The sequence below is a fragment of the Aphelocoma coerulescens genome, chromosome 8 (genome assembly GCF_041296385.1).
Source record: "Aphelocoma coerulescens isolate FSJ_1873_10779 chromosome 8, UR_Acoe_1.0, whole genome shotgun sequence".
NCBI lineage: Eukaryota > Metazoa > Chordata > Aves > Passeriformes > Corvidae > Aphelocoma > Aphelocoma coerulescens.
In genome coordinates, this window is record NC_091022.1 from 12,050,836 (window position 1) to 12,078,386 (window position 27,551).

Here is a 27,551-nt window from a genome sequence, read left to right on the forward strand (position 1 = left end):
CCAGAATGAAAAATCATTTAAATTTGATGAGAAGTAGTGCAAGTGAAGGATGGTCTAAACAAAACAGTGGAAGGATACTGGATTAAAATATCTTGTCTTCTGCTGGTAAAGCTCATTGATGAAGGACCTTATCTAGCCGAAGTACCCTAAAAGGAATAAGTTGGTTTATGGCTTTTTCTTTTGTTTTTCTTTGAAGTTGGGTTAAAAGTTTTGACAGTGACAGTTTTCTCCTCGAGATTTGCTTTGTTTTGAATAAGAAAGAAGGGTAGAAAGAAAAATGATTAATGGATAATGAAGCAGCAAAATCCCCATGAAATGAAAGCAGTCATGAGAAAAACGTTTACAAAAAGAAATGTGTGCAGAAACTGTACAAATGAAGAAAGAACTGGAAATCATAAAAAATATGGCTTTGTCTTTATGCTGTGCACTAGGCCTTCAGCCTGCAGTCCATTTGCAGCGAGCCTTCTGAATTGCTTCATCTACTGAGTTTTAGTGGGACGGGTTTTAAATAACCTTTCTTTGGATTAAGCAGGAGATAATAAAAGCCACTGGCAGAATGAACCGGTGAATACACCTGCAGCGATAAATCCAGGGAAAATTTGGTCTACAGCTTGCATGTGACTGTAGAACAACATGATTCTGTTTAAATACATTTAAGAACTGATAAGACTGGTGTCAGTTTTTGCATAGAATGGGCATGTGAAGTGATAATTATATGAAGTTTTATTCTTGTGTAGGGAATATGTTTAAGCATGCGATTTACACAGTTGGCCTAAATGACAAATTATGTGTATTCATAAATACAAATTCTTATTGTGTGAATCCTGAAAAGGATGATGTAGACTGACCAATGTTTTTAATGGAAATAATTTTGTATTTTAATATGAGTAAAAATTACTGTCTTTCTCAGCTATTGAAATAGTACAGTGTATATTTGCTGTCTTTTTTTTACAGTATAAAGAGTCTAAATGTGATAGATTCACAGCTTAGTGTTTTTGAAACTGGTTTTACCCTAAACACTTCTGCTAATATAAACATCAGAATTTTAATCTCTAGAAGTGTGAAAGTATATTTCATATCAGAAGGATAAACTTGGTAAAAATAGAACACTAGAAACCTTATAGTCAAGATTCATTGTAGATTAAACTCAAAATCTGCTCTGTGAAAGATCGCTACTGAGCATCTTAAATAGCTGCTGACTTCTTAAATAGCTGATTTCTTGACAAGCAAGGATTAAAGATTAGAAAACCTCAGTTCTGAACCGAGGGCCAGAACCAATATGTCTTTTCCCTTCACAGAAAATAAAATATTGTCTGGCTTTTTAGGGATGGAGGGACACAATACTAGTAAGTAACATATACAGTGCAATAGCTTGGGCAAATGTATTTTTCAGCCCAAAAATTCAAAGTTCAAATAATAATTTTAAAAAGAGGTATTTGTATTTCTGCTTGGTGTCTGGTCGAAACTTGCTTTGTGAATCCTCTAATATTGGTTTTACACAAATTATAAAAAAAGCCCCAGGATCTGAAGAGAGTCACTGGGTTTATGGCCTGAAGTATATGCATTAAACAAACAACAACAACAGTGTAGGGAGAAGTACAATACTGGAGATATGTTTATTTCATTAGCTATAGTGGGAAATAAGTTACTTTTGTGCTTCATATTTTGTTAAAATTGGGTTTTGGAATCTTTTAACTAGGTTGTATCATTGTTATATGTGTATATGATTACTAAGCAGTGGAACAATATTCAGGTGTTTGTGTAGTGTTTGCATCTTGTCTTTAGAGTAAAAATTAAGTGATAGTGTCATATTGGCAGTTTAAATTTTCTTTTCAGTTAAGAATGAAGCATGCTAGACTGTGAGATATTTCAACAAATTTTGACACAGTGTGCTCTATTATATGCAAGTCTGATTTCCATTTTAGTGCCACTCCAACTGTATGCCCAGCCAAAAGCAAAACCTGGCTCAAACTCAAATGCTGGGACATCCTAACCAGCAGATAATTCTTTGCCAAGTTGTTCTAGATAAAAGTACTCTTTAACTGAGAATTTGAAGCATTGTCACTCATTTTCTTGTTTTATTGAGCTATCCAGGCATGTCCTTAGTAGTGCTGATTGACTGTTCTCTTTCTCATTCAGCCCAGTATAGAGAATACCCAGTTCCATGGATGAGAAAAAATAACCTTCTGCAGCGTGAAGCCCAGTGGTGAAAACAGGCATTCAGGAATTTATTTCTCCACTTCAACAGTGGCAGCAGCTACCAGGGATTCTAGCTGCCCAGTGCTAACTGGCTGTCAGTATCAGTGTTGAGAACAAGAATTTATCTTGGTTTTAAGCCACAGAAAAAGGTCTACCAAAAAAAAAAGCATTAAACAAGCCCCCAATATTTAATGAGGAGTTGACTGATGTCATTGATAGTATCTCCTTACTAGGATTGTCTTCATCAAGATGGATTAGACCAAGTAGCATCTTTTTGCTTTGGTAAAGGAATTCCTGTGTATAGAATCAAGAAATACATTGATAGGTGTTTTTCTGATACATTTAATACTGTTATTTAATTATATTTCCTGTTAATAAAGTGTAGGAGTAAATAGCAATCCCTCAAGTACTAGAATATATGCATGACATTCTTTTCAGTTTTAGATACTGTTAACCTGGAACATAACAGTGTGTTTTAATGGCTGGCCAAAATGAGTGTGTACATGAAGAAGCAGCTGACTGTAAATTAAATTGAGGAAGGCCAGAAGGAATACTGGGGCAAAGAGAAATGCTTCATAAAACTTCCTCTGGTGAAGAAATAGTTATTTGACAAAGTTTGAGATCTTTTATAATGTTTGTGGAGCATTAGATTTGCTAAGTAGCTTAAGACTTCTCTGAATGGTAATGTTTTGAGCAAACTACAGAACTGAAAATGAGCTTTGATTTTACATATATGTGACACATGTTTAACTTTTGGCTGGGTTTTATTCAGCTATGAATACCTCTTCCTTTTCTACACATCATCTAAGCACTTTGCTCAAGGTACCTGTAATGTATCCAGTACATGTCTCTTGGAATCATTGTGGAGCAGAGGAGTTTCAGGTCAGAATGGGTTTAACAGGGCAGCTGGGAGCACACTCGCTGCAAAGAGAACACTCCTTGGCAGGATAGATGTGATGCTGCTTACTGACATGGTGTGTAATCCTGAAGATTTTGAAGTCCTTTGAAGGACTTTGATTGCAGCTCTAACCTGACCATCTCTTGGTGTTGATAGACATGTTTGAACACGTTTTACATCAGGTGGCTGGGATGGGGTTGGCATTTGGGACCAGAGTCAGTGAATTTCTTTGTGGTGCCACGTCATGGGACAACTTCTCTCAGCTGGGCCTCAACAGCAGTGAATTCACAGATGCACTGAACTGTGTGACCGACTTTGTGAGATCAAATTAATTTATCTCACATATTTATTAAAAATACATATTACATTCAAGATCTTTGCCTTCCCCCCCCCCCCCCCCCTTGAGTGCTTCACAAAATAATGAGTTCATCTTTGTTGTGTTACAAGAAAAGACATGTCTAATGTTTTGCACCAAGAAGTTTTCCACTAATGCGTTTCTGGAAGGCGAAGCAGAGTTTTGTCTTCCAATGAAGCATTTCAAATGCAGTTTAATGATTTTTATTTGGGTTGTTTTATTTTAAATTAAAACTATTTTTACATTCCTGTTGGGGAGAGGTATTTGAAAGGTGCCTGTCCCCTTGGCATCTCAGCAGTAAGCTAACATTCAGAGAAGAACATAGCCTTTAGCCTTTTCTTTTAATTAAACATCAGAAGACCCAGATGCCAAAGGGTGAAATGTATTTATTTTGTCAAACTCTTTCATCCTTGTCTGGTTGGATTGCAAGATTAATTTGTAGTTGAGTAATTTAAACTCTTGTCTTATTGGATATATTTTTGGGACTGTCTCTATATCTTAAGCAATTAACATTTTATTTTTTCTTAGAGAAGTGATGGTATTCAATACATGCTCAGCCATATGTTGACATAATTTTTAAGCTGAGGTGGGTTAAAAATCCTTCAGTGTCTTTTTCTGCATAAAAGCACTCAGCCTCAACTGTTAAAGCATAACGTCATTGTTTAGAGATAACTGCAAGGAAGTTGTCAGCCAGAAAAAAGGATAAGGTAAGGTAGAAGTGGGCAAAATGGGCATACAAGTATGATCAATAAAACAAAAAAATTCACTGTTTTGTGTTTTAAACACACACAAAAGTAGTGCAGCACTATTTAAAAAAACAAAAAAGAGGCATGTGCCAGCAGCTGTATGGCCCCAAGTTGCCTTTACTTACCATGGCAAGTGGAAGGAATTGCTTGGTATTTTGTTGAAGTTTATTGGGACTTAAAAATCTCTTACTCATCTTCAGGAGGAAAATTGCATTTACCCATCTATTTTCATATCTGATTTTAATCTTCAGGGTATTTTAATTCTCAGAAGGCAAAACAAAGATAATAAGGCCATGAATGATTAAAAATAGTCAAAAGTAACTGAATTTTAACAGTACTCTAAAGCATATGGTTTCTTTTTTTGTGGCTCACTCATTTAACTAAATCAGTATTTGATCACTACTTCAAAGTAATTCTCACACAAAGAATTTGGGAAACATTGTAAAATTGAAAGCAGCCATCCCATGGGAGAAAAAAGACTGCTGAAAATTCACACAAGAGAAGCTCCCAGAGCTGCCTCTGCCTTTTGCCTGAGGAAGGTTTTAAAGCTTGATAGAAGAGGCCAGAGGCAAGAGCCTGAGAAACTGATGCTGCTTTTGGAGAGTTTTTAATCTGCTCACCACTTTGAGATTCCCAGAGAGGAGAAAAATGAGGCTGAGTTAGGCTGCAAGCCAAGCTAGCCTGGGATCCCTCCAAGAGTAGTCAATTTAATGGATGCTGAAGGATAGAATTTGGGGTAAGGTGTTGTGGTACTTCCTGCTGTACCTTGTGGTTTCATTTCTTAGCTCTTAATTTTCCATCCACGTATTTTCATTATCACTTTTTAAACTAGTCTAAAATCCTCACAACATCCTTTAACTGTCACTCTCATGATAAGTTGTGTGAATAAAGCACATCTTTTTGTTTGCTTTTAACCTGCTACCTATTACTTTGACACCTATTTTTTTTGGATCAAGAAAATGAATAATAAATAAGGAAATAATGAGTACTTTTTCTCTGGTCGCTGTTACGCCACTCCTGGGTTGTCTCTGTCATATCCCCTTGGGTCATGTTTCCTCTAGCCTGAAGAGCTGTTATCTACTTAATCCTTCTGATACAGAAGCTCTTCTGTATGTCTGATCATCCTTTTTGCTTGTTTGCATGCTTCTAGGTCCAAGAGTAGTCAGTCTTTCTAGTTTTGCGTCTGCTACAGGAAATTTCTTAGTGTTGGTATAGAGCAGAATTAGATTATAATATTAAAGGACTGATTGTAAAAAATACTTAGCAATTCCTCTGAGATCTGTTGTCTCTGTGATGACAGCTGTTTTGCACTTCATCATTGTGTATAATTATTCAATCCATTTGTTGCTTTAAGTCTTTCATGAAGGTATGACCAAATGGCCACCAAAGATCCTTCCAGCCAGTGTTAGTCTCTGATTTTGTATCCTATTGTTCATGAAATCTTCCTTCAGTCCTTTGCAAGTAGTGTTCTTATTAAAGAAATGCTTTTGCATCTTCTACAAGACTTAATCCACTCTAACTCCCATTTTAATTATGCTTATTAATTTTTTGAACAAGGGAGAGCCAAACACGGATTCCTTTGGTTGACCCTTTTGTACACCCCCTTCTATTTGGAAAAATTACTGCTGTTCCAACCTTTTATTTCCTGTCCTTTTGTTGTTTGTTTATTGGGGGCAGGGGGAAACTTTTCCTCTTATATCATGTAAGCTGGAAGACAGCCTTGTTGTGAGTCCTGTTAAAATTATTTTGCTAATCCACATTAATATACAATCTTGCTTCTTCATTGTTTGCTTTAAAGAACTCTAAACAATGTCCCTGACTTGTTCTTAGAAAGTATTTGTAGTCTTTATACTGTTTATCCATATACTTTTAAATTCTGTTTCTGTAGGCTTTACCAGTCTGCCTTGTACAACTGTCTGATATTTATGTTGAGATGTCTACTTATTACAACTTCACATATAACTACCTATTTCTATGGTACTGAGTTGTTTTAAGAAATATCTTGCAGATCATAATTAACAGCTCAGCCATGTAATGTTTGAATTTTTGGTACTTAGTATTTTCAAGTAGTGACATTATAAAACCTGATCTGGTGGATTTTTCAGTAGAATTAATTTATTCAGTTGTCACCCTTAGCTGTGGTTTATCCAGGAGAAAAGGTAAAGTACTTTTCTGAGGCATTAAGTGAAAGAAGTTGGAGTTCAGCCCTCATTGCTGCTCTTGCTGACCTGCAAATAAATAGAAGACATGTTCAGTCTTGCACTTCTCATAACTTGTGTTTCTTAAGCTTTAGTGTGCAACAGGGAATTAAAAAGTAACTTCATTATCTGATACCTTGAGAAGGTGCCTCAGTCCGTTAACCTTAGAGGTTATTCTTTAACCAGCCTGTTTGGAATAGGGAATGTGGGAGAGGGGAGAGCATGAGGCACTGTCTTTTATTTCAGACAATAAAGCATGATGTTTACTCTTCTTGCCCTTTTTCCTTAATTGGATTTGACAGCGACAAATAGCATGAAATATGATACCACAAAAGCTGCATGTATGGATCACAGCTTTCCTTCCAGAACAGTGTCACACTCCTGGCAGTAGCAGTCTTCTTGTGACTGGCAGGGATCATTTTAGTACACTGGAATTCACTTAATGCTGGTATATCTTCTACAACATTAAAAAGAAAAAAAAAAAATCTTCTTTACAGAAGACCATACAGGTTGCCTTATAATTTTACCTTCCCTTGTTTGCTTTATCATGGGAACAAGAAAGGCTGAAAAGGAAAAGAGTATGAGGCTTAATGATGGGGACTTAAAGCTCTGACTGCTCCTGTGCATTGTGTGCTGGTTTTGTTACTTGTTTCTGGTGGTATTGATTTAAACCCTGAAATTGTGTGTTGCTCTGCACAAGGCTCAGGCACCTGAGAAACACTGAATGATCAACCAGGCTCAAAGAGCTGATGCTGGGATTTAAGTGTCTAAGGTGTGTTCTTTGTCAGGGCAGTATTTTGGGAGAAAGTCTGGGTGTTCTGCTGGTGTCAGTTTGATCTCTGGATGATTCTTTGATGTAACTACAGGCTGTTGCCACAAGGTGTGGTGCTTTTTCCCACTAAGGTCTTCCCTTACTGCCTTTCTTTTGAATCTATGGATCACCCGGTCACAGGCTAAGTAACTTCAGTGAGATAATGGCAAACTGGTCATAGGAGGCAGCGGTGGCAGCTGCAGTGAGGAGATAAGTGAGATAAGTCATCCAGACTTAAATGGGATATCAACCCATATACTTTATTGCTTTCAGGTATGGTTTCTGTCTTAACAAATCTCACACTTTGCTGGAGTATATAATCCACATTCAGACTGGAAACAGAAAGTAGAAGGAGAATCTTCACTATTGTGCAGATGAATATATGAGAGTTTCCTTGACAGGGAGGGAAAGAAGCAAAAATATGTAAGATGGAGCATGATTATTATGGCAGCATTGACATCTTGACGGGGACTAAACTTGATTCATTCCCATCTTTATTGACTATGATAATTTACCAGTAGTGTCTTGATTTTGCAACAGCTGTCAAGTGATGGATCATTTTATTGTATGTTTTCATTTTTGCCTTTAAAGGAAGACCCTTTTACGGCTTATTATTTATTCATCATGTAAGCAGTCTTCAAGTTAAGGACTTACTTATATGTAGAGATAGAAAATTAATCTACTTAAATTTGCAAACTATTTTGAAAATTTTTACTGAAAATTGAAAATACTTTTCTTTGATAAAAAGGGAGTATGCAGAAACAGTGTATCAGAATAGTATATAATTTTTCATATGCTAGTTGTGCTAGAAAAGAAAGGCTAACATAAATGAAGACAGTAAAAAACTTACGTAAAATATATATTTTTATACTCACTGGATATTTACATTGTAGTCTCAATGCCTTTGTCTGGGTATATCAGCTGATTGAGGCTAGGGATGCTACAAAGTCATGGGAAAGCTTGGGGGTATCACAAAATATGATGCATTTTTTATTTTCTAGAATTTTATTTTCATAGATTGCCAATACTTCAGATATGCAAAGTGTGCAACATAAAAACAATATATAAATAGTATATACTATTTAGGGATAAACAATTTTAACTGCATTGTGGTGTTAACAGTGAAATCTGTATTCATCCTTTTGACTATTATAGCACAAATACTTTGTAATGAAAACATGTTTTGTTCTTTTTTCTCAAAGAAAATAATTTATTTGCTGTAGCCTATACAGACCAGAAATAAGTAGGCATATTTTTTGGGAACAGGTTTGTTTTAGCCAAAACAACGATGTCTTTTCATTACTTTAATAAAATGCCATAATTCTTGGCAACATTTATCTTCTGATGCTTGCATGCAAAGAAGGTCTGTAAAGCCTGAAATTTTTTTGCATGTGTGCTAAGAACTATCAGTTAAGAAGTAAAAGAGGTTTCTGCTGTAATCAGGGTAGAGGCCACAAAGAAGAAAAATTGCTTGAAAAGTAAGATCATAAGAGTGTTTAACTTGAAAAGCTGAAGGATTATGTAACATTATGAAGAGGGTGCGTGCAGGCGAAATGATTTGTCATGTGCTGGGACCTACCTGCTTTGCCAGGCATCAGCCACTTCCCTTTCACACTATGTAATAATTTAAAATGCTTCTTATGCCAGAGAATTTAATTCTTGTAAGTAACAGAAATGGAGACTGAGGCCTTTCATCTTAGAGGCAGATGCTATTAGTCAATACTGAACACCAAAGAAATTGCATGAAATATAATTGAATTTTTATTTTTGCAATTCTTGGTGAATAAAATGTCAGCACATTTTCAGCAACCTGTGTTTTTAAATTTGATACCTGTGAAAGATTCTTGGTGGCATAGGTATGTATTTGCATGGCTTATATGTTGCTTTTAAACTTACTCCATCTGTGAGTTCTCTACACTAGAAAAAATGCCTAGGTCCTTTACAAGATTCATGACATTTTGCAGTATTAAGTTCCATTTCCAAAGTGGGATTTCCTGTTTCCAAGCCTTTTTTTCTCTTACTGCTTGCTGCAGAATTATCCCTGGGCATGAGGAAGTTAGTATTTAAAGTACAGCTCAAAATAATTACTTCTGTGGAATAATGGACTTCTGTATTGCAAGATTCGTCCCACTTTTTCAGAGGCTTTTGCTGCACATAATCTACTGTCTGGACACACCTTCATAGCTCATCTGTAGTATCTGCCCAGTGCAAGTTGTTGGCTCCTCAGGGCAGGTACATGTTTGAACAAAAATGTGAATTAGAATGCCATGCCTGTCTATGGCATCACATTAAAAGATGTGATAATTAACACTGGTTAATCTTCATACCATGGGCTTTTATAAAAAGCAGCACCACATGTACCACACTTTTTAATTCATATGCCAAAACTCCATTTTGCTTAATAGAAAAAAAAAAAAAAAAGCTTCTTACATTTGAGGCAACATGATTTTTAAAGTTTATATCCCTAATTCTCCTCTTGGACTACATTGAAATGATGAAATTTCATTATTTGGTCAAGACAAATGCAAACTGTGTTTTTGAACCTGATTATTCCTTGTTTATTCCCATGAAACATTTAGCACTCAGCCATTTCTAATGCTTGTTCGAAGTGCTGAGACTTTTCAAGTCCAAAATTCCTTACTCTTACAAGGATAGCTGTCTGTGTCACTCCAAGTAAGGAGTAGTTGCCTTAATAAACATTTGAAGTTAAAACTCTACAAGAACTTGTCCTTAACACTTGTTTGGAGGAAAACCTGCTGTGAAAGGGAAACTTTGTCTGTCAGTGAAAGAAAAATAGTTTTCACTCTTAATTAATCACAAAAAGTATGTGGCAATGACGATTAGGAAGTCAGTGACTTTGTTAGCTCTCTGCTTTCTTTCAGTGTAGTCATGGAGAGAGTCCTCCTTCTCTTTTGAGAAATTACCTGAGTTTGAGTATAAAAACTAAGACATGATTTTGGAATTGCACAAGAAATTTCTGTGATTTTAGACATACTTTCTTGCATTTGCAATCTGCAGTTATCAATCTAGGGCATGTTCAGGTTTTCTGAATTAATGTGGATCTACAAAGACAAATGTATGTATTATAGGGGAGGACTGAGTGTTTGAAAGATGCCTAAGACAGCTTGTGAAAAAGTTTGCTGTGCAAATGGGATTCGGTTGGCATTTGTAGTTTCTTTCAGCAGTGTACTTGACTAATTTTTGTATTTCTTTTCTGTTGCAACATTTTGTCACCTGACTTCCCAAAATCTTTGCATTTTCTTTTCCTTCTGTTTTGAGACACAAAAATTAATTTAAACCTCAGGAGTGAATCTGTGAGAGTTATGAGCAGAACCACCAGTTAAGGTCATGAGAGACAAATGGTCATTGGTCATTTAAATAGGAATAGGGTAATTCCTTTCCCAAAAGGCAGCCCTTCTGACTTTCTCTTCTGAAGTTTAAAAACATGGCTCTTCAGAAGCATTTTTGTAGTGCCAGTTTTTTTTCTTGCACAGAGGTGAGCTTCCAGGCTCCTTAAAATTTGAGTGTCACAAGGTGCCAAATGTCCCTGCTTAAGGGTGAAGTAAGAAAATGCCTTCTGTTGGAGTTATTTTTTTAAATTAAAAAAAAAAAATCTGAAACTTAGTTTGGATTCTGGATTTTCTTTGCTAAATTTCTTATTTCTGGTCAAAATAGGTGCTTTATTTATAGGACCACTAAGCTGACCTTGCCTTGGAAGACCTGAAAACTTAAAGCTCCTACTGAGAGGGGACTGTTCACCTCAGTGAATGTCCATGTTCCCATGCTGCTAATTTTATTAATGCTGCTCACATTGTCACTAATCATAGTTATCCTCAAGAAAATCTTTGCTGACAAAAGCATTTGGGTGAAGTCACATACTGATGTTCAGAGCAGGGGAAGATGCCCATTTGTCTGTGTGTTGGTCTTTAGGCAGCAAAACTGCTGTAATATAAAAACAAATGTGTAGAAATATATCAGAACTCATACAGTTTCAAAAATGCAACCTTGTAAATTGAATAACATTGCTAGACTTGTTTGTTTTCCTTGTAATGAACTCCTGCTATGATCTGCAATGTAGTTCCAAGTTTTGTCTGGGTATTAACTGGAAAATGGAGATACAGCCACATATCTGGGGGCTTTTTGCTAATGATCAGATCTACAAAACCCGAGGAAGCACAAGGACTTCCTGAGCTGTGGTGTTTGCTGTTTCTCATAACAAGTTGTTGATCAGACTGTTAGCAGACAGATTTTTTCCTCCCACACATCTTCATTTTGGTTGATGGTTGACCATTTTTGCAGAGGTCTCTGCCAAGAATACAGTTTATATATGCAGCGTTAAGGAGAAATGGTAGAAAAATTGAATCTTTGAAAAACTATAGATTTGACAGTTAGTAAAAGACTGAGTGAACCCCAAATCCTGTTTCAGTAAGGTTCTTGAGAAGGAAACGGTTGTTGGAAGAGAGGGAGGACAGTGACACAAAGCAGGGCTAGGACTGTGGAAAAAAAAGACTTTTTTTTCCCGTAGTTGTATGTGTTCTGGAGGATGACAGTCTTTAAGTTCCCCATTTTGATGGAAGAGAAATATGACTGTTTATCAGATGTGGTTTGGAGTGCATTACATATTTGTCATCTGAATTTTGAGACAGCGAAGATTATTTTGCACCTCCGTGCATCCTTTCCCCCATATTGCCCCACTGCTTGTGAGTTCTCTGTTTATGGAGGAAAGGACTGCCTTACTTCTCTAAGAAAAAATGTAACAGTTGAGTTAAGGCTCACGGTAGCTGATAAACATTTTAATAATCAGCCTTGTGTAGTTCTTTGACTTCAAAATTGAGTCAAGTGGCAAACTCCACTGAGTTGTGGTTAATCATATGACAGATAGTGAGACTGAATTGAACAGTACTCAAAGGCAAAGCAGTTAAAGAGAAGACAAGTGGAATATTCCTGAGTCTCAGGCACTGTCAGCGTTTCAGCCATCTTACCTTTAAACCAAAAGGGGGAAGGTGTAGTTAGGAAGCAGCTCTTTACTGTGAGGGTAGGGAGGGACTGGTACAGGTTGCTTAGAGAAGCTGTGGATGCCCCATTCCTGGAAGTGTTCAAGGTTGGGTTGGATGGGGCTTTGAGCAACGTCGTACAATGGAAAGTGCCTCTGCACATGGCAGGAACGTTGGAATGAGATGATCATTAAAGCTCCTTCCAACTCAGCCCATTCTATGACTTTATGAATGCAAGGCTTAAAAGCAATACCTAAAATTAGAACTTCTAATTAGAATGACACAAAAATAATGACTTGAGACTGGGAGAATTAAAACTTCAGTTACAATATCTTCTTTGAGGTACGTCTGTGTGCTTACTAATTGTGTTAATTTTGTGCAATAGTAATTATTTAAATCACTGACACTCTGAAGAGTGCACTTAATAGACTGTGCTGGCATCTTCCACTTATGTGAGTTCTTTAATTTGTGTTATAAGTACTTGGCCTAAAAGTTAAAAAAACCCCACAGCAACCTAGTCTCTTTTGAGGCATTAAAAGACCGCCTCAGAAACTGAATGTAAGTGGGTTTTTTTAAGTGATTAGTAGTGTTGCTTTTCTCATGTTTTCTCACCAGCTGAGAAAGCCTTCTAGACAAGTTTTGCCTTGGCAGTAACTGTGCAAAGCCGTTGACTTCCATTGGTTTTGGAGATAGATGACGCTGATGAGGAATTGGGAAGCTGCTCTCCTGATAAATGCAAGGGAGAAGAGCCAAGTTTGCTGTTAATTCTGCAACAAAAGGATTGTGAACAGGGATTTTGAACAATTAAGGTAGCAGAGCTGATTGGAAGAACGTACAGAGACTGCTGACGGACTTTGTTTTCCTATAGCCCATGCTCAGATTAGAGCTTTTCTTTAACTAGCTTTTAATATTAGTGTTGGACCTAGATGATGGTGCCAAAAAAAACGTGTCAAAGCTGGTGATTTTGTGTCATGGATGCTCAGATTGTGGGTATAACAGTTCCACCTGTTCTTCATGCTGCTGTCCGTATCAACCCATCTGCTTTGCTCTTTTTGTCCTAACTCCTTGTTACTTTATTATTTGCAGTTATGCTTCTTGATCTGAAACCTTCACAGTCTAATTTTACTTACCATGGTGTAAATACTAATTTCTTATTTCAATATGAGTTCCCCTTTGCCTGTGTCTCTTTAGTTTCTGCTGTTAAAATTATCCATGACAGTGTGGGCCACTGTTCAGACATTTAATCCCATGAGATACTGCCATGAGTTATGTAGCCCTCAATTCCTGGTTGGAGGGTGAAGATGTATGGAGGTATACCTGCTCAGAGATTTTGCATGGAATATTCCTCCCAGTCTTTGCTATAGAAGGCTTATCAATCACTAAATTTCAGCTTGTTTCTCAGCAGAACTGCACTCCCTATTTTTGAAGCTGCAAAGATATAAACCAGAAAGGGTTAAAGCAAGTGCAGAGGTTCCAAATAGACACCCAAAATGCTCTTTTGGTGAAAGAAAGGACAATCAGTGAGCCTTTATGTCATTTCCTATACAAAAGGCAATGTTATTGAGATTATGGAAACATCAGGATGTGGCCTTGTCAGTCTAAAATTCTGTTTCAGATTCAAAGGCTCATGAAGTCAGGAGGCTTTATTCCATTGCATTACTGGGTTTTATTTTTTTGATCAGACTATAAATATTTGGTGACTATGCTATATTTTTCCTAGAGAAAAAGAAAGGGATCTTCTTGCTAACTAGGAAGGGATGTTTAATCCGGACAAAGTTGTTTCACGTCTTTGTGCTAACAGTATAAAGTATATCCACAAATTTGCCTTTGAACCCTGCTCTCCTGTATGCTGTGTCATTGTTTCGTGTGTTAGAATGATCCCTGCCCAAAATGTAAACCACATTTTGCCTTGCTTGGAAATAACAGATGCTGGAATCAATTTTGACAGATAGAGGTCATAATAGGGCATGCATTATGCATGTTGTAAGCAAAAAATAACATTTTTGAATCTCTGCATGAAACTCTGAGGGTCATTCAGTGTTGTTTAGAAATGCAGAGCTCCTGTAAAGAATACAAGTATATAAGGAATACATTTTTTGTTTGTTTTATATATAATGGGTATTCTAACTTATTATGTACTATGTTAATTCTAAATTGTAGCCTCCTTCCTTGACTCATAATTATGAGATGAAATACTCAAATGAATGGTATGGTTTATGAAAGGTTTTATTTTTCTGTAATGTAACTTAATTGGTACTTTACAAATCTTGACTTTATCATGCTTTCTGTTTTTCTCATGAGATACAGTTTAGATCATCGATTTATGTTAGTTCTGTGACCCAGGTCCAGGCTGTGAAGACTTTTCTAGGAATCTGGTGTTTTTTCCTTGTCTTCAAGTGAAGTAAATTTTAGCTATTTATTGGTGTCATAACTGGATAAGTTTGGCTTTTTGATTTCAGTGTTGGAAATTACCAGGCTCTTTTGTATCTTTAAATTAGAAAGTTTCCTGATAAAAAACTTGGTCATGTGGAAATCTGACTCAATGGAAGCCAATGGGATTTTTAACATTATGATAATGCATGCATGAAACCCTGACCTTGTCCTTTGTGTTGGAATTTTACCTTCTTTTTAACATGTTAACGAGTAACATTTTTGTGCCAGATGTGTTTCCACAAGTTTTCTGCAATTGTCAAATACTGTCAGTACTGCAGCTATGTACATTGCAGTGACAGTGTCTCTAAATGCTTAACATATTTCCCATTTCAATTGTTAATGCATAGAGGTTCTACACTGTTTCTGTCACAAATAATCCATAATTGTATTCTAAAGCATTTCAGGTTTCTGTAACATACCACTTTTTCTTGTCTGCATTATTGAATTACAGAAAGTCCTCAGGATTCTTAATGAGTATATTTGTTAGGAATCCATGTGCCAATTGAAAATGAAATGTCAAGATAGACAAGGAAAGTATTCTAGATCTTGCCTGTCTGAACTTCTGGAAAGAAGCTGGTATGCTGCCTCAAAGGAATTGGTTTCTTATGAGAGGAAGCTAAAAGAACTTGGCTTGTTTAGCCTAGCAAAATGAAGGTTAATAGGGGTATGATTGCTCTCTTTAACTGTAGTATGAAAATAAATGCAGACAAGGAGAAGAACTATGCAGGCTGCTGTTTCTAGATGGATGTAAGTTGGCCATGAACTAATTTACTCTGAAAAGTAGAAGATGCTTGTTGTGGTTTAACCCCAGCCAGGAACAAAACACTAAGGTGAGAAAACTCGTGGGTTGAGATAAAGACAGTTTAACAGCTAAAGCAAAAGCTGCACACACAAGTAGAGCAAAAAATGGAATTCATTCACCACTTTCCTGGGCCAGTCAGGTGTTCAGCTATCCCAAGGAAAGCAAGACTCCATTGTTTATAACGGTGACTAGGGGAGACAAATGCCATCACTCCAAACTCCTTCCTCCTCCTTCACCCCACTTTATATCCTGAGCATGATGTCATTTGGAATGGCTTATCCCTTTGTCAGTTGGGGCTAGCTGTCCCAGCCGTACCCCTCCAGCTTCTTGTGCACCCCCAGCCTCTTGGCAGGGTGGTACAAGAAGCAGAAAAGGCCTTGACATTGTGCAAGCAAACCCTATTTTCAGCACAAATTCAAACCATAGGTAGCCTCATACTTCCTTCTGTGAAGAAAACTACCCCAGCCAAAGCCAGCACAATTCTAAATGCTTAGAGAATAGAATTCTAAAATGAACAGTAGGAGCAAACAGATTTGTTTTAGGATAAGCTTGCTAAAAAACTCAGAGATAGTTTCAGATGGTTGGTGCGTTAACGATGGATAGGTCTTGATCCATGACACCCCAGTGTCCTTTGTATATGTTAGGAGGTGAAGAGTGGCCAGTTTCTGTCCAATTAAATGTACACCAGCTCAATGTTAATCTGCTAAACTCTTTCTGAGTGACTATAATCAAATCTGTAATTGCATGGTGAAAATGAAGTTGAGCATTCTGTTTGGAACTTTTTGACTCTTTACCTCAATATATTAACTTTACTGTACCCCGTTTAGTTTTTCCATACTTAAAGATGATGCAGGGAAAGTTCTATGAGAAGAACACTTACCCGTGAAAATTTAGCTATTCCAAATAATATGTACTTGTTTTTGATTGATTGATTCAAAGATTTCATTTAGTCTTTTGTTCCTGGAAAATTTAAAATCATACAACAGTACAACAGGGATAGGTCCTTTTGATATTTTCATAGAGCTAGTAAAACATATTAGTTGTGCATTCACTGCTTTTGTATCTTTGATACAGGCTGTGTATGCATCTGTGGTATTATTGATACTGAAATGAATATGGCCCTCAGTGACTCAGACACTCCTGTTGTTAGAGAGTGAATTTACCTTCAGTTGTTTTACTTTGAGGTATAAAGTGCATTTCAGAATCTGAGTCAAATCTAACGTGTGCTAAAATAATTAGCACCAAAATATCATTTCCCTTGTTTATTGCATGCATTTTTGATCCATGGCCTTGAAGCTAGCACAAAGTATCATTACTTAAACATCTGAGTGAAAGTAGTACAGAACAACATTGCAGCATCATTGGTTACTGTATATTGTTCTAATATACTGGAATCCTAGCCATGTATCCCTATTATTCCAGGTGCTGGTTTATGTGAGTCTGGTGATAGTGCACATACATTGTGCTAGGCAGTGTGTATTTGTAGCAATGACAACGCTGAGTACAAAAGAACTCTTAAGTAGGACAAAGACAACAATTGGATAGAATAGGTAGTAAAATTGAAGTAGAAAAATAGGATTTGTTGGTCACCATAGTAGAGACCAGCTGTAGCAAGCAAATGAGCAGTTTCTGTAGGCATTACAACAAACAAGTTTTAAGAAGGGATCTGAAGCAAGATATTAAACTCCATTCAGGCCATAACCCAAAAGCCTATTTAAATGATAGGATTATTTCTAGTGATGTCAAGAGGTAGGTGTTAGATCAAATCTTCCAATATTGTATCAAGGTAACTTTGTAATCAAAATTACTGTAGGATTTTGCAGAATCAAGCATACTGAATTATTCACAAGTATTTTAGAAATGATGTGTTTTAACAGGATTAATTCTGTGTTACCTTTTGAACAATTCTGCTAGTTGACACAGCACAATTTTTCCTTTTTTTCCATAGTTCTCTTGCCCTGGTTTTCAGAGATGCCAATAATCATAATTACCAGTGGAATAGAAATAAAAAGTGCTCTTATTCATGTTTATGACTACTAATTTAAGCACTATAGTATCTTAAAAAACCACCAGGATTTTCATTGAGAAGTACATGATTATTTCTTGAGCATATTCTGATGAGATCAATCCAAGGGTGGGGTTTTAAGCATATTATATCTGCACACTAAAAATGTGATAAACTGAATCACCCAATACAAGGTTTTATAATGTGAATAATTTTTTGTGCACTTGTTTTGACTTCCAAGTATGTCTCTAAGATGAGTACATGCTTACAGTTTGTTAATCACATATGCCAAACTAGAATTCGTATTCTGATGGGGGGGTGGTTTCCTTGCATTAGGACAAAGTTGTCAGCTTTCAGTAGACACTTGTATGCAGCATTACTTCTATTTGCTGTGCAGTGCATGGAGCCTTTGTTGATGCTGAATCTCTATTTGAAAGCAGGAAAGCCTTCAAGGTGAGGAACAAAGTAACATCTAGTATTTGCCTGAGTGGAATAATGGCTTACTAATAATTAGGTGCTCATTTTAAGTATGCCAGATAACTTGCAGCAACAGTACAAGTTAAGGTGTCATTTGGGTTGAGTAATGTAACAGCTGGTATTACTTTGCTTAATGTTTCATCAGCACTTTGGATTAGTACTTATTAATACAGAGAATAGTAATTATTGAAGGTGATCCCTTTCATGTTTCATACAATTTAGAGAAGATAATGGGTATTTGTATTTATTGCCACCTAAATTACAGTAGTAATCTTGCAACAGAAATAAGTCTTTTGTTGGCCTGCTGATCCTTTGTTGTTAGAATGAAGTCAATCATGACCATCCAGCAAGAAACATGTTAAATATGGCAGCCCCGTGACCTTGACTTTGTAGCCTTTCACTCTTACCAATATTTATTAATACACATTCTTGCAAAATTCTTAACCAAATTTTTTCTGGTTAAGATTTTAAAATTATATGCTCACTTAACGATAATGATTTTGAAAATCCCATGTTTAGTTAAACCCAGGAAAATTATTATATAATTTTATTTTTTTTAAAGATAGAGGGAGAATAATTAAAAATAGATCTGTTGTGATGAAATGCTTTCCTTGGCAGTAAGTAGAGTGCAAAAATCCTTTTCTAAAAGCCTCTAAATCTTTAATATATTGGTTATGGAGCGGGTGGTGCTTCACTTGATTTCAGGTATTCTTATAATACCAGAGCATGCTCTTTGAGTGCAATACACTAGCTGTCCATAATGCTTAAAATGTTGGGGTTTTTTTAAAAAAATGCCATTAAAGTTGTAACAACATGGTGTTACAGTATCCACAGTTTTATCTTCTGACTTAAATCCCTGGCCCCCCTATTTTGATACATGTCTGTGACGGGCTCTTGAACTGTAGTTGTAGACAGTGCTTTAGTTCTTTGTGCAAGCAGATGCACTCATCTTTGGGAAAAAAAATACTTTGTGTCTCAGGAAGTGGGTTTCTGCCTTAAAAAAAAAAAAAATCCCCATCAGAGATTAGGTGTGTAGATGCAGTCAGTATTGATGTGGGAGGACTAGTGTGCATCTAGAGTTCTTGTCTTGAAAATGAAACCTTCAGTTGATCCAGGCTTTGCTACATGTACCCAGAAGTACTGTCATAACCCAAAAATTAAAAAAAAAAAAAAAGATATTGTGAGAAACCTGAAAGAATTGTGATCCTGACTCTTGTGGCTGTGTTCATGCCAGCCATAGGTTTTTGGTTATACTGTTCTAAAGCAGGTGAGATTATCCATATTGGTGTCTTTAATACTAATTCATTGCAGTCTTTGCCTTGAACTATAAAGATAGCCTTAATATTTGAACCCTGTGCAGAGCCAGGGATGCATATGTGTACAGGGAAGAGTCTCCATAGGCATGAAATCAACTTTACCCCAAGAAGAGAGGAGGATAGAGATGTTTTTCAAAAGTAATTATTTTCTATTTGGTTGTGCCTGGTAGAGTACTGAGTACTAGTGCCTTAGTCATGTACCTACTAAGACAGAGTGTTTCTTTGCTTGATTGCTCTTGTGGTTTTCAGATTCTACAGATTGTCATTAAGTAAAAATAGATTCTGGCTTATGGGTTTTTTTCTGTTTGTTTGTGTTTTTAATTTTTTTTAGTGTTTGTTTTTTTCAGGTTTACCAAAAATGCAAGTAATTCGGAACTACAATGGAATACCACAGCCAGCAGCACAGGATGGCCCACCATTGCATATCCAGATTGGGGACACTATTGAACTCATTAGAGGAGATGCACATAGCTTATTTTGGCAGGTACTATATAATTTAGCAAATGGCTATATTCTGTTTGTCCAAGTATCAACTACTTATTGATATATTGCTCTTGTAACGTTTTTATTTTTGAACAACAATCAAATTCTGTGGTTTATCCACATAAATGCCTAGTACAACTGTTTTTGCTTTTAAATTGCCAGTAGTTCCTATATGGGGTAAAGCTTCATTCTTGCACCCTTAAAGTCCCAGTGAATAAATCTGACAGAACATGATGTTGGTGGCAATCCTAGTGAAATTACAAGAGTTAAGGAGAGCGTTTGGCGCAAAAAGCAAAGTTTTGTGAATTTTCAGTCTCTGGTTTTTTAACATAGCAGAAGTAAGAGCTATGTTGACAAAACCCAGTTAGTGAATATTAGATTTGTAGGGGAGAGAAATAGTTCTGCAAAACAGAACCACACCTAAACTATGTGATGCTGGCTTAAGTCAGTTAAGGATAACATTTTTTTTATATACATGGGAAAAGTATATTCTATTGATGGCAAAGATTTGCTGTCACATGATTCACATCACTACTTTCATTACTAAAATTTCTTCTTAATTGAGAAATATAAACATTGAAAATGCTGACTTGCATTCCCTGTAATAACAAATGCATTAAAGTGTGTGTCTCATTTTTCTTGATTGCTTTATTAATTGTTTGTATTGTTGGATACATGGAAATAGAGGTAAATAGAAGAACTTTCGGTAGATTAATAGAACAACAACTGGAAAATATCTGTCTTCTTGAATTGTTGTTCCTGTGTTTGTCTTCATGATTTTCTTTTATTCTTTAAAGCTATAGTAAGCTAATGAATATAATATAAAAACTGCCTGGTCTTTTTCATAAGTTAGGTCATACTTTTTCTTGTTTGTTTTGGCTTTTGTTTTCCTGGCTACAGTTCAGATTGAATCTTCTCCAAACTTTTCACCACTGGATCAGTGAACTCTTCCTATGTCACTGCATCATCTTGAACATTTAATTGGGGGACGTAATAAACAATAGAATTAGTTTATCTATTGGAAAAAATATGTAAATAGGTGTGACCCAACCATCTCACCCTGTCCCAAAAAACCCTCCAAACCCAAAAAACAAGCCAACTCCCCTCCAAAACCCCCCAGCCTGTTACTTAGCAGACCATGGGTATTTTGCATTGCTAAAAATAAATATTTTCAAATGTTAGTTGACAGAGTTTGTCCTGTGTAGTTTTGTATGTGAAGCTTGGTTCTGCAAGGTCTAGAGTTCTGATCTGGAGAAGCATTTGAACCTGCTCTTGACTTAGGACTGGCTAGAAGGTAATCATCTGACTAATACAATTAGTACAAGACAAAATTATTGTCACCATGTGGGAGTGATTCTATTCCATGTTCAGACGCATCTGTCAACTCAATCTACTGGAAATTGTCTTAGAGGTTATTTGTGATTATCATGCTAAAGAATTTAGCTAGAATCTCATTGTGTTTAACTAGCAGAAACCAGATAGTGTGTGAGGCTTTTGCCTAGAAGCCTTAGTAATAGATTTGATTCCTAATGGAAATTGTCATCTCTATTAGCATCATTTGGGATTTTTTTCTTTTCTCTTTTGTCACAGACTGCTTAATACAGATTTTTCTGAGTCTTTTAATGAGATCTGCATTTTAAAATGTATATTAAGAAAAAGCCTGCAATATGCAATTTATATTAAAATCTTTAATTACTCAGGAGGCCTTTTAGAATAATTTACAGTTGACTCACAAGACTAATATTACGATGGACTTTTAAGTTGACCATTGCTCAGTTTAGAAATTCAAGTGATTGTAATAGATAAGTATGTATGGTTTAGGTAAATTTTTTTTCATTCTTTATGGCACATCAAATAAACAACAGAAGGTACTAAGCAGTGCTTGAGCTGTAGCTGAAGTACAGTCAAACATGTTTTGATAGACATTAATATGTTTTGTTCAGTGGTTGACTGTGGTACCGTTTGCTATTCAGGTATGATTAGTATTGAAAGTATTATCACTTAGATGGCAGACTGGCAGCTCTGCTTAAACATTAAGTCTGTACTTGAGAGGGATTCATGCTTCAGGAGTAAATAGAATATATGGATACAAAGGGTAACCTGTATTCAAGCAGATGGTGTGAAATGAGGCAAGGAAGCTTTGCTGAACACAGGTTCAAATCTGTAAGATTGTCACTTCTTTGCACATAATTCTTTTTTAAATATCATTGGTATAAAACACATTTAGCTTAAATATGCCTACCTGCATTTCCCTCTCCTCTACCTCCTCTTCAATCCTCTGTATTTTTGGTAAAGATGGCTGCTATTGTGTGTGATGAATTGCACAGGAATCTCCCATGGAAAATGATGCCCTCATTTATTATACTTAGGATAGCACCAATCAGAGAATGCTTTTATTTTTTTCACAAGCATTTGTTATTTTTTTACATTCAGCTCCACTCTGTTGAATTTTCTGAGTTCTGTTTTCTGTGGTGGTATTATGGTAGAATTTAGAACACATAGAATAGAACACATTTAATGTTACAGAAACAAAATGAACTAAAACCCTGAAGAAATTTCATGTGTGTTTATGAAGATTTTTCCCCTTTTTATTTTTTTTTATGTTGCAGGTATGCCATCAAAAATAAAAAAGAAATATAATTTGCAAGATTTTAATGCTTGTAAAGTACTTACGCTTAATCTTATTGCCAAATGCTAGAGTATGTTATGTTAACAGTCAGTATATTACATTTAATGAAGGTTAAGCATTTATGTGCTTTTAAAAAAATCAGTTAAATTAAAACATTTGTTTGCCAAAACACACATTTTGATGCCTTCATTTAATGAATCTGTGTTCAGAAACTTTAGCTATGTGCTCTGTTCTACTCTGAAATGTATGGTCACTGCCAAATAGTACTGGCAATAAAAAGATGTTTTTAAGGTGTTCTTCAGGAGAGCTTGGCTGGTGTTGAACTGTGTGTGAGCTGCTGATGCATGGATCTGTGATGATCAGGTCACTTTTGGTGCTTAGAAGAAGGAGTAAATTGGTGGTCCTGCCACTTCAGGGAGGCAGCAGTTGTGTTGCAGAAAAGGCTCAGTTTAGGCCCTGCTGGATGCATTTCTGCCCTGGTCTCCCAGTTGTGTGGAGGTATCTGCAGCATTGTCAGTATATCATGGAGAGTAATCTTTAATTCTGTTAGTATTCTCCTGCCCAATCAATATCCATTGATTTGCATCACTTATGGAAATGCTTAACTTAGTGTCTGAATTGGCTGTTGGATCACTAGCTCTGAATTCAAGCTGGAGTTTGATCTCTCAGGTGCTGCAGCCACTGCTGCATGGTGGTGTAGTCATTTTGGGGCTCTGCAATGTTCCAGGTGACAACTTTCTGTAGAATGCCAGTTGAGGAGGAAGTAACTTGAAAGGAGATATTAACATTAATGAAGATATCAGACACTGGCAGACATTGACAGAACTGGGAATCACATCCCAGTCTCTTGAGCTCCCTTCTTGCCTCTCATCTCTCAGAGCTTTCAGATCTATCAGTTATAATTATTACTTAATTATTAAAACCTCAACAAAACAACAACAAAACCCACAGAACTGTTGAGCAACACTTTATTAGAACAGCATTTTCTTTTAAAGATTCCTTATTGTCCTAAATCCCTGTGCATGTGTTATTATTTAATGTTAATCCCAATTATGTCTCAAAAATTTTTTTAGGGGAGAAACCTAACAACAGGAGAGCTTGGATTCTTCCCAAGTGATGCAGTAAAACCTAGCCCATGTGTAAGTACAATTGTTTAGTTCTGTTTGCCACCTTACAGGAAAACTGCCTAGTTCATTAGGTCATCAAGATTAATCCTACCTTACAAAAATAATATTGTTTCTAGTGCCTTTGTGCTTTCATGGTAGGTTCAGTATTGCTTAAAGTAGAGTGTTCTAGTATTTCTGGTTATGGGATGTAAGTAGGACATGTCAAGAAAACTAGTTTGATAAGCAGGTGTAACTTATGGGAATATTAACAAATTGATCTGTCTGAAGAGTTTCCAGAGTATAGATCAAATACATTTTATGTGAAAGTGCACTTTCTTCCTTGCCCAGCAGGAAGGTGAGAATGCTGTGGCTCTAATCTATTCCTCAGTCACTTTGGGTTAGAGAGAGGGATTACAGCCTAAGTAGTGAATTTAAAAATTGTAAAACTAATATAAAACCTTGAATTCTGAGTGCTTGGTAAATTTTCTTCTTTCTTTAGGTTCTTACCTGTCCTTATTGCACACAAGAATCTTCTCAATCTAGAAAAGTTCAGGAAAGTAATAAGAAAAATAGTTTTATAATACATACTCAGGAGTTTAATATATAGATGCGATGATGCATTTATATACTATACCCTTGTTTCTTCTCTGCCCTCTGTAACACTGTGCATCAGATTACTGGCATCCTTTGTTAAAGGTTAATTGATAAAAACCCGTAAACCCAATAATGAATCCTATTCCTTACTTTGCTTTAAGGCAGTTTTCACTTACTTTAACCTGATTTGCAACAGTTTGACTTATTAATAGAATTACTTTAGTTACAGCAATCAAAGTATGCCACTTAAATGGCTTTTTTAAGTGGGTGGAATCAGCTCTTAGTAGCTGCATTTTGATGTGCCTTTGGGGCTTATATTGTGCCTTAGTTTCCAGAACAAGTATACATGTGATCCTAAAGAGTGTAAGTACATTAGAATACCATAAGACATCTTTACCCTATATTTCCAGAATTTTTGTTTGAAGTGGAATGCATAGAATATTTGTAGGTACAAGTTGTGTTAGATTGGGTGAGAGAGCAAATCTGAAATAAAGATGAAATTGTTGTCTGAATTTAGCTTTCATCCCTCCACCCTTTGCTTATTGTTAAATTTGTGAAGCTCCCACCCCTTGCTTATTGTTCAAGTGGTGGATTTCCCATTCCATGGTGTAATTGTCAGTGACCCCGTCAGCCATTGTGTAGTGTCATTGACAACAACTGTAGCAGCACTTTTAGGAATCACTAATATACTTTATAAGCACAGGCAGTGAAACACCTGAAGTTAGGAAGAATGCTGCTGGGGCATTGTGAAGGTCTTTTTCTAATGGTAAAGCTTTCTGCTAAATTTAAAATATACTATTTAGAGGAGTATTGAAAATAACACAGTTTTACAGAAGAAATAAATACTATTCATGAAATGTTACCAACTGGTGTCATGATCAGAACAAAAAGATAAATGGATGCTTCACCACTTTTAACTTGGAAGGATGAAATATAAACATCTTATTATGATAAATGATGCAGTTAAAGATACTGAAACATCAGTCGGGTTTTAAACATGCTATAACTTTTACTGTTATTATTAAGTCTAACAGTCTTTACAACCATCTGATGTAAAAATGCCCAGAAACAGCATAAAATCCATATATCAGAAGACTTTAGGAATGAATATTGAATAAAAAACTGCTGTGCTCCAGAATATCTATATTCCAGGCTTTTCACAGATGTACCTATAAACAATTTTTTCCCTTTAAAATAAGTAGGATATGTCAGCAGACATTTTATGCACTGTATGAATAATGTCTGTTTCTTCCTAGCTTTCCTCCATTTTTCTAATTTCTGTAGAGGCATGGGATACAGAGCATACGAGTCAAGAGCTTCTGGAAAAACATTTGATTTTACTCTCTTTCATGATAATGAACAACACTTGTTACATAAATATTTGTCCATTCAAAATTTGCAAATGTGACTACTCATATATCATTTAACTACTCTGGAGGATGGGCTTAAACCATCTTTGAATTTTTACATCCTTTCCAATTCCAAGTATTAGCACTACTTGACAAATTTGGAATATTTAAGAATATCTCGCAATATGTAAAAACTTGGTAATTTTTGAAATTGTGGCCTTGAAATGTGTCGTTGGTTGATCCACTTAAACATTTCTCTTGGCAATTATTTGTCAGCATATTCATAATCCGTTAACTTTTTCCCAAGTGTCCCCCAAGTAATGACACCATCAGTATGTGTAGGGATGAGAAAAGCCAGTGCTGCTGCCAGGGGTGAATACCTGGCTCTCCTAGGTCCCCTGCCCTCTTGAGGGGTTCACACGCTGCCAGCACTACACATGCTGCTGTGAAAAGAGCCCTTTGTCTACACTGTTTGGGAATAATGCACGTTTCCTTTTTCTCTCACAAGATCTGGACTAAATGCCTGTTTAATACCTGGGTAGATTTACTGCTGCACAAGCCTAACATGTGAGCCTGGTTTTATCACAGAGAACTTTATTGTGTTCCACACTGAAGTTTATTTCAAGGTCAAGTCTAGACACTTGGTAGAGATCTTGGTTGATACCCGAGGTCAAGCTAGTGGAAGTTGTAATTGACTGCAATTTCAATCAATTTAAGTTTCTAAGCCTTTATAATAATGTTTTCCTGACTTGATTTGTTTTTGGAAGTCTCTGTTGAAGACATTTCATATATCACAAATAAAAAATTGTGAGAAGACTGTTACTGTAATTTCTTCCCTATTACAGTCCAGAAAATAGAATATTCTTTGGTTTTACTTGAAGGAAAAAAAACAAAAACAAAACACATTTATTTACCTAAGAATATGTGACCTTAAGTTATAAGTGTGTGAGATGTATGTTAAGCTTTCACCAAAATCCATTTTTCAGCACTGTGCATTTTCACACGTTGTTTTAGGAGAGTAGGGTAATCCTGAGTTACCATACACTAATGGGAGATGATCAAGATGAAATGCTGATTTTCATAGGAATTGCTATACTGTGCATCTTGTGCATGAATAAACATTATCTATGCATATGTTTATGTACATATAACATCCATTTTGCAAGATGATTGCAGTTTGCTTAATTTTTAAAAGTCTATTTCAGAATCAAATGACATGCTTACCAGGATACAGTACAACAGTTACCCAAGTCAAATACAAAGGAATGAATGCTGTCATAGGATACAAGTTGTGGAATATCCTCAGGTCTCTCAGAAGATCATAGACCATATTTCCCAGTAGACAGTCTAAGGCCACACAATCCTGAATACATGAAATGAATTTTATACATTACTGTAAATTGGTTGCATATTTTAATGGTACTTTCCTACAATACAGAGCATTGAGCTATTTTGTGTATGAAGTTCGAATACAGGCACTGTAAGAAAAGCTTTCAGCAGTTCTGTGAACTAAAATTACCCAAGACAAACTGTCAGAGAAGAAAAGAGCTTAAAATACTCTGTAGTACTTTCAGAATGTGGAATATTTGTCCTTTATTATAACTTTCTTTAAAGAAGATAGGCATGTAGACAAATTAGATATTGGATATTGACAGTTAAATCAATGCTATGTAATTTCTGCTTTTTAGAAAAAAAATCTTAATCCTCATTCTCTGTATCTTGTGGTATCCTAGGTTCCTAAACCAGTAGACTACTCTTCACAACTGTGGTAAGTCTTGTCTTACAAGAATCTCTGAAAGAAGCAGTCACAGAAAGCAACTGTGTTTACTGCAATATAAATTATATTGGTTTAACCTTTCTAGGCCTCAGAAGAAGACATTGTGTAATGGTTTGGGAAAGCAGTACCGTGCCTAAAAGCATTTCTGATATAATAAAGTACTTAATGATTTTGACATTTTGTTTACAAGTCTGTGGCTGTACAGCCTTAGTCCCAGAGGTCTGAAATAGAATAATAAGAGATGACTATAATATGAAGCATGGAAGTATATCTTATATGTTGAGTGAATAAAGGAAGGAGTAATGTTAAATACATCTTGTATCATGAGCAATTCCTTAAAAAACCTCCACCAACATTGAAGCTGTAGAGATACAAGTGG

At 36.0% G+C, this 27,551-nt stretch overlaps 1 protein-coding gene across 9 annotated transcripts in view; it reads left to right on the plus strand.

Moving 5' to 3' along the window:
• Nucleotides 1-27,551, plus strand: part of VAV3 (vav guanine nucleotide exchange factor 3) — a 170,834-nt gene that overhangs the window by 122,706 nt on the left and 20,577 nt on the right. For 8 of the 9 annotated variants that reach the window (XM_069022536.1, XM_069022537.1, XM_069022538.1 and 5 more), the window contains 3 exons: nt 19,582-19,718; nt 23,420-23,485; nt 27,129-27,163. In XM_069022536.1, coding sequence (XP_068878637.1) covers nt 19,582-19,718; nt 23,420-23,485; nt 27,129-27,163 — 238 coding nt within the window. Of the gene's footprint in view, nt 1-19,581; nt 19,719-23,419; nt 23,486-27,128; nt 27,164-27,257; nt 27,321-27,551 lie in introns of those variants that run through there. The other variant, XM_069022542.1, reaches the window with a different exon arrangement.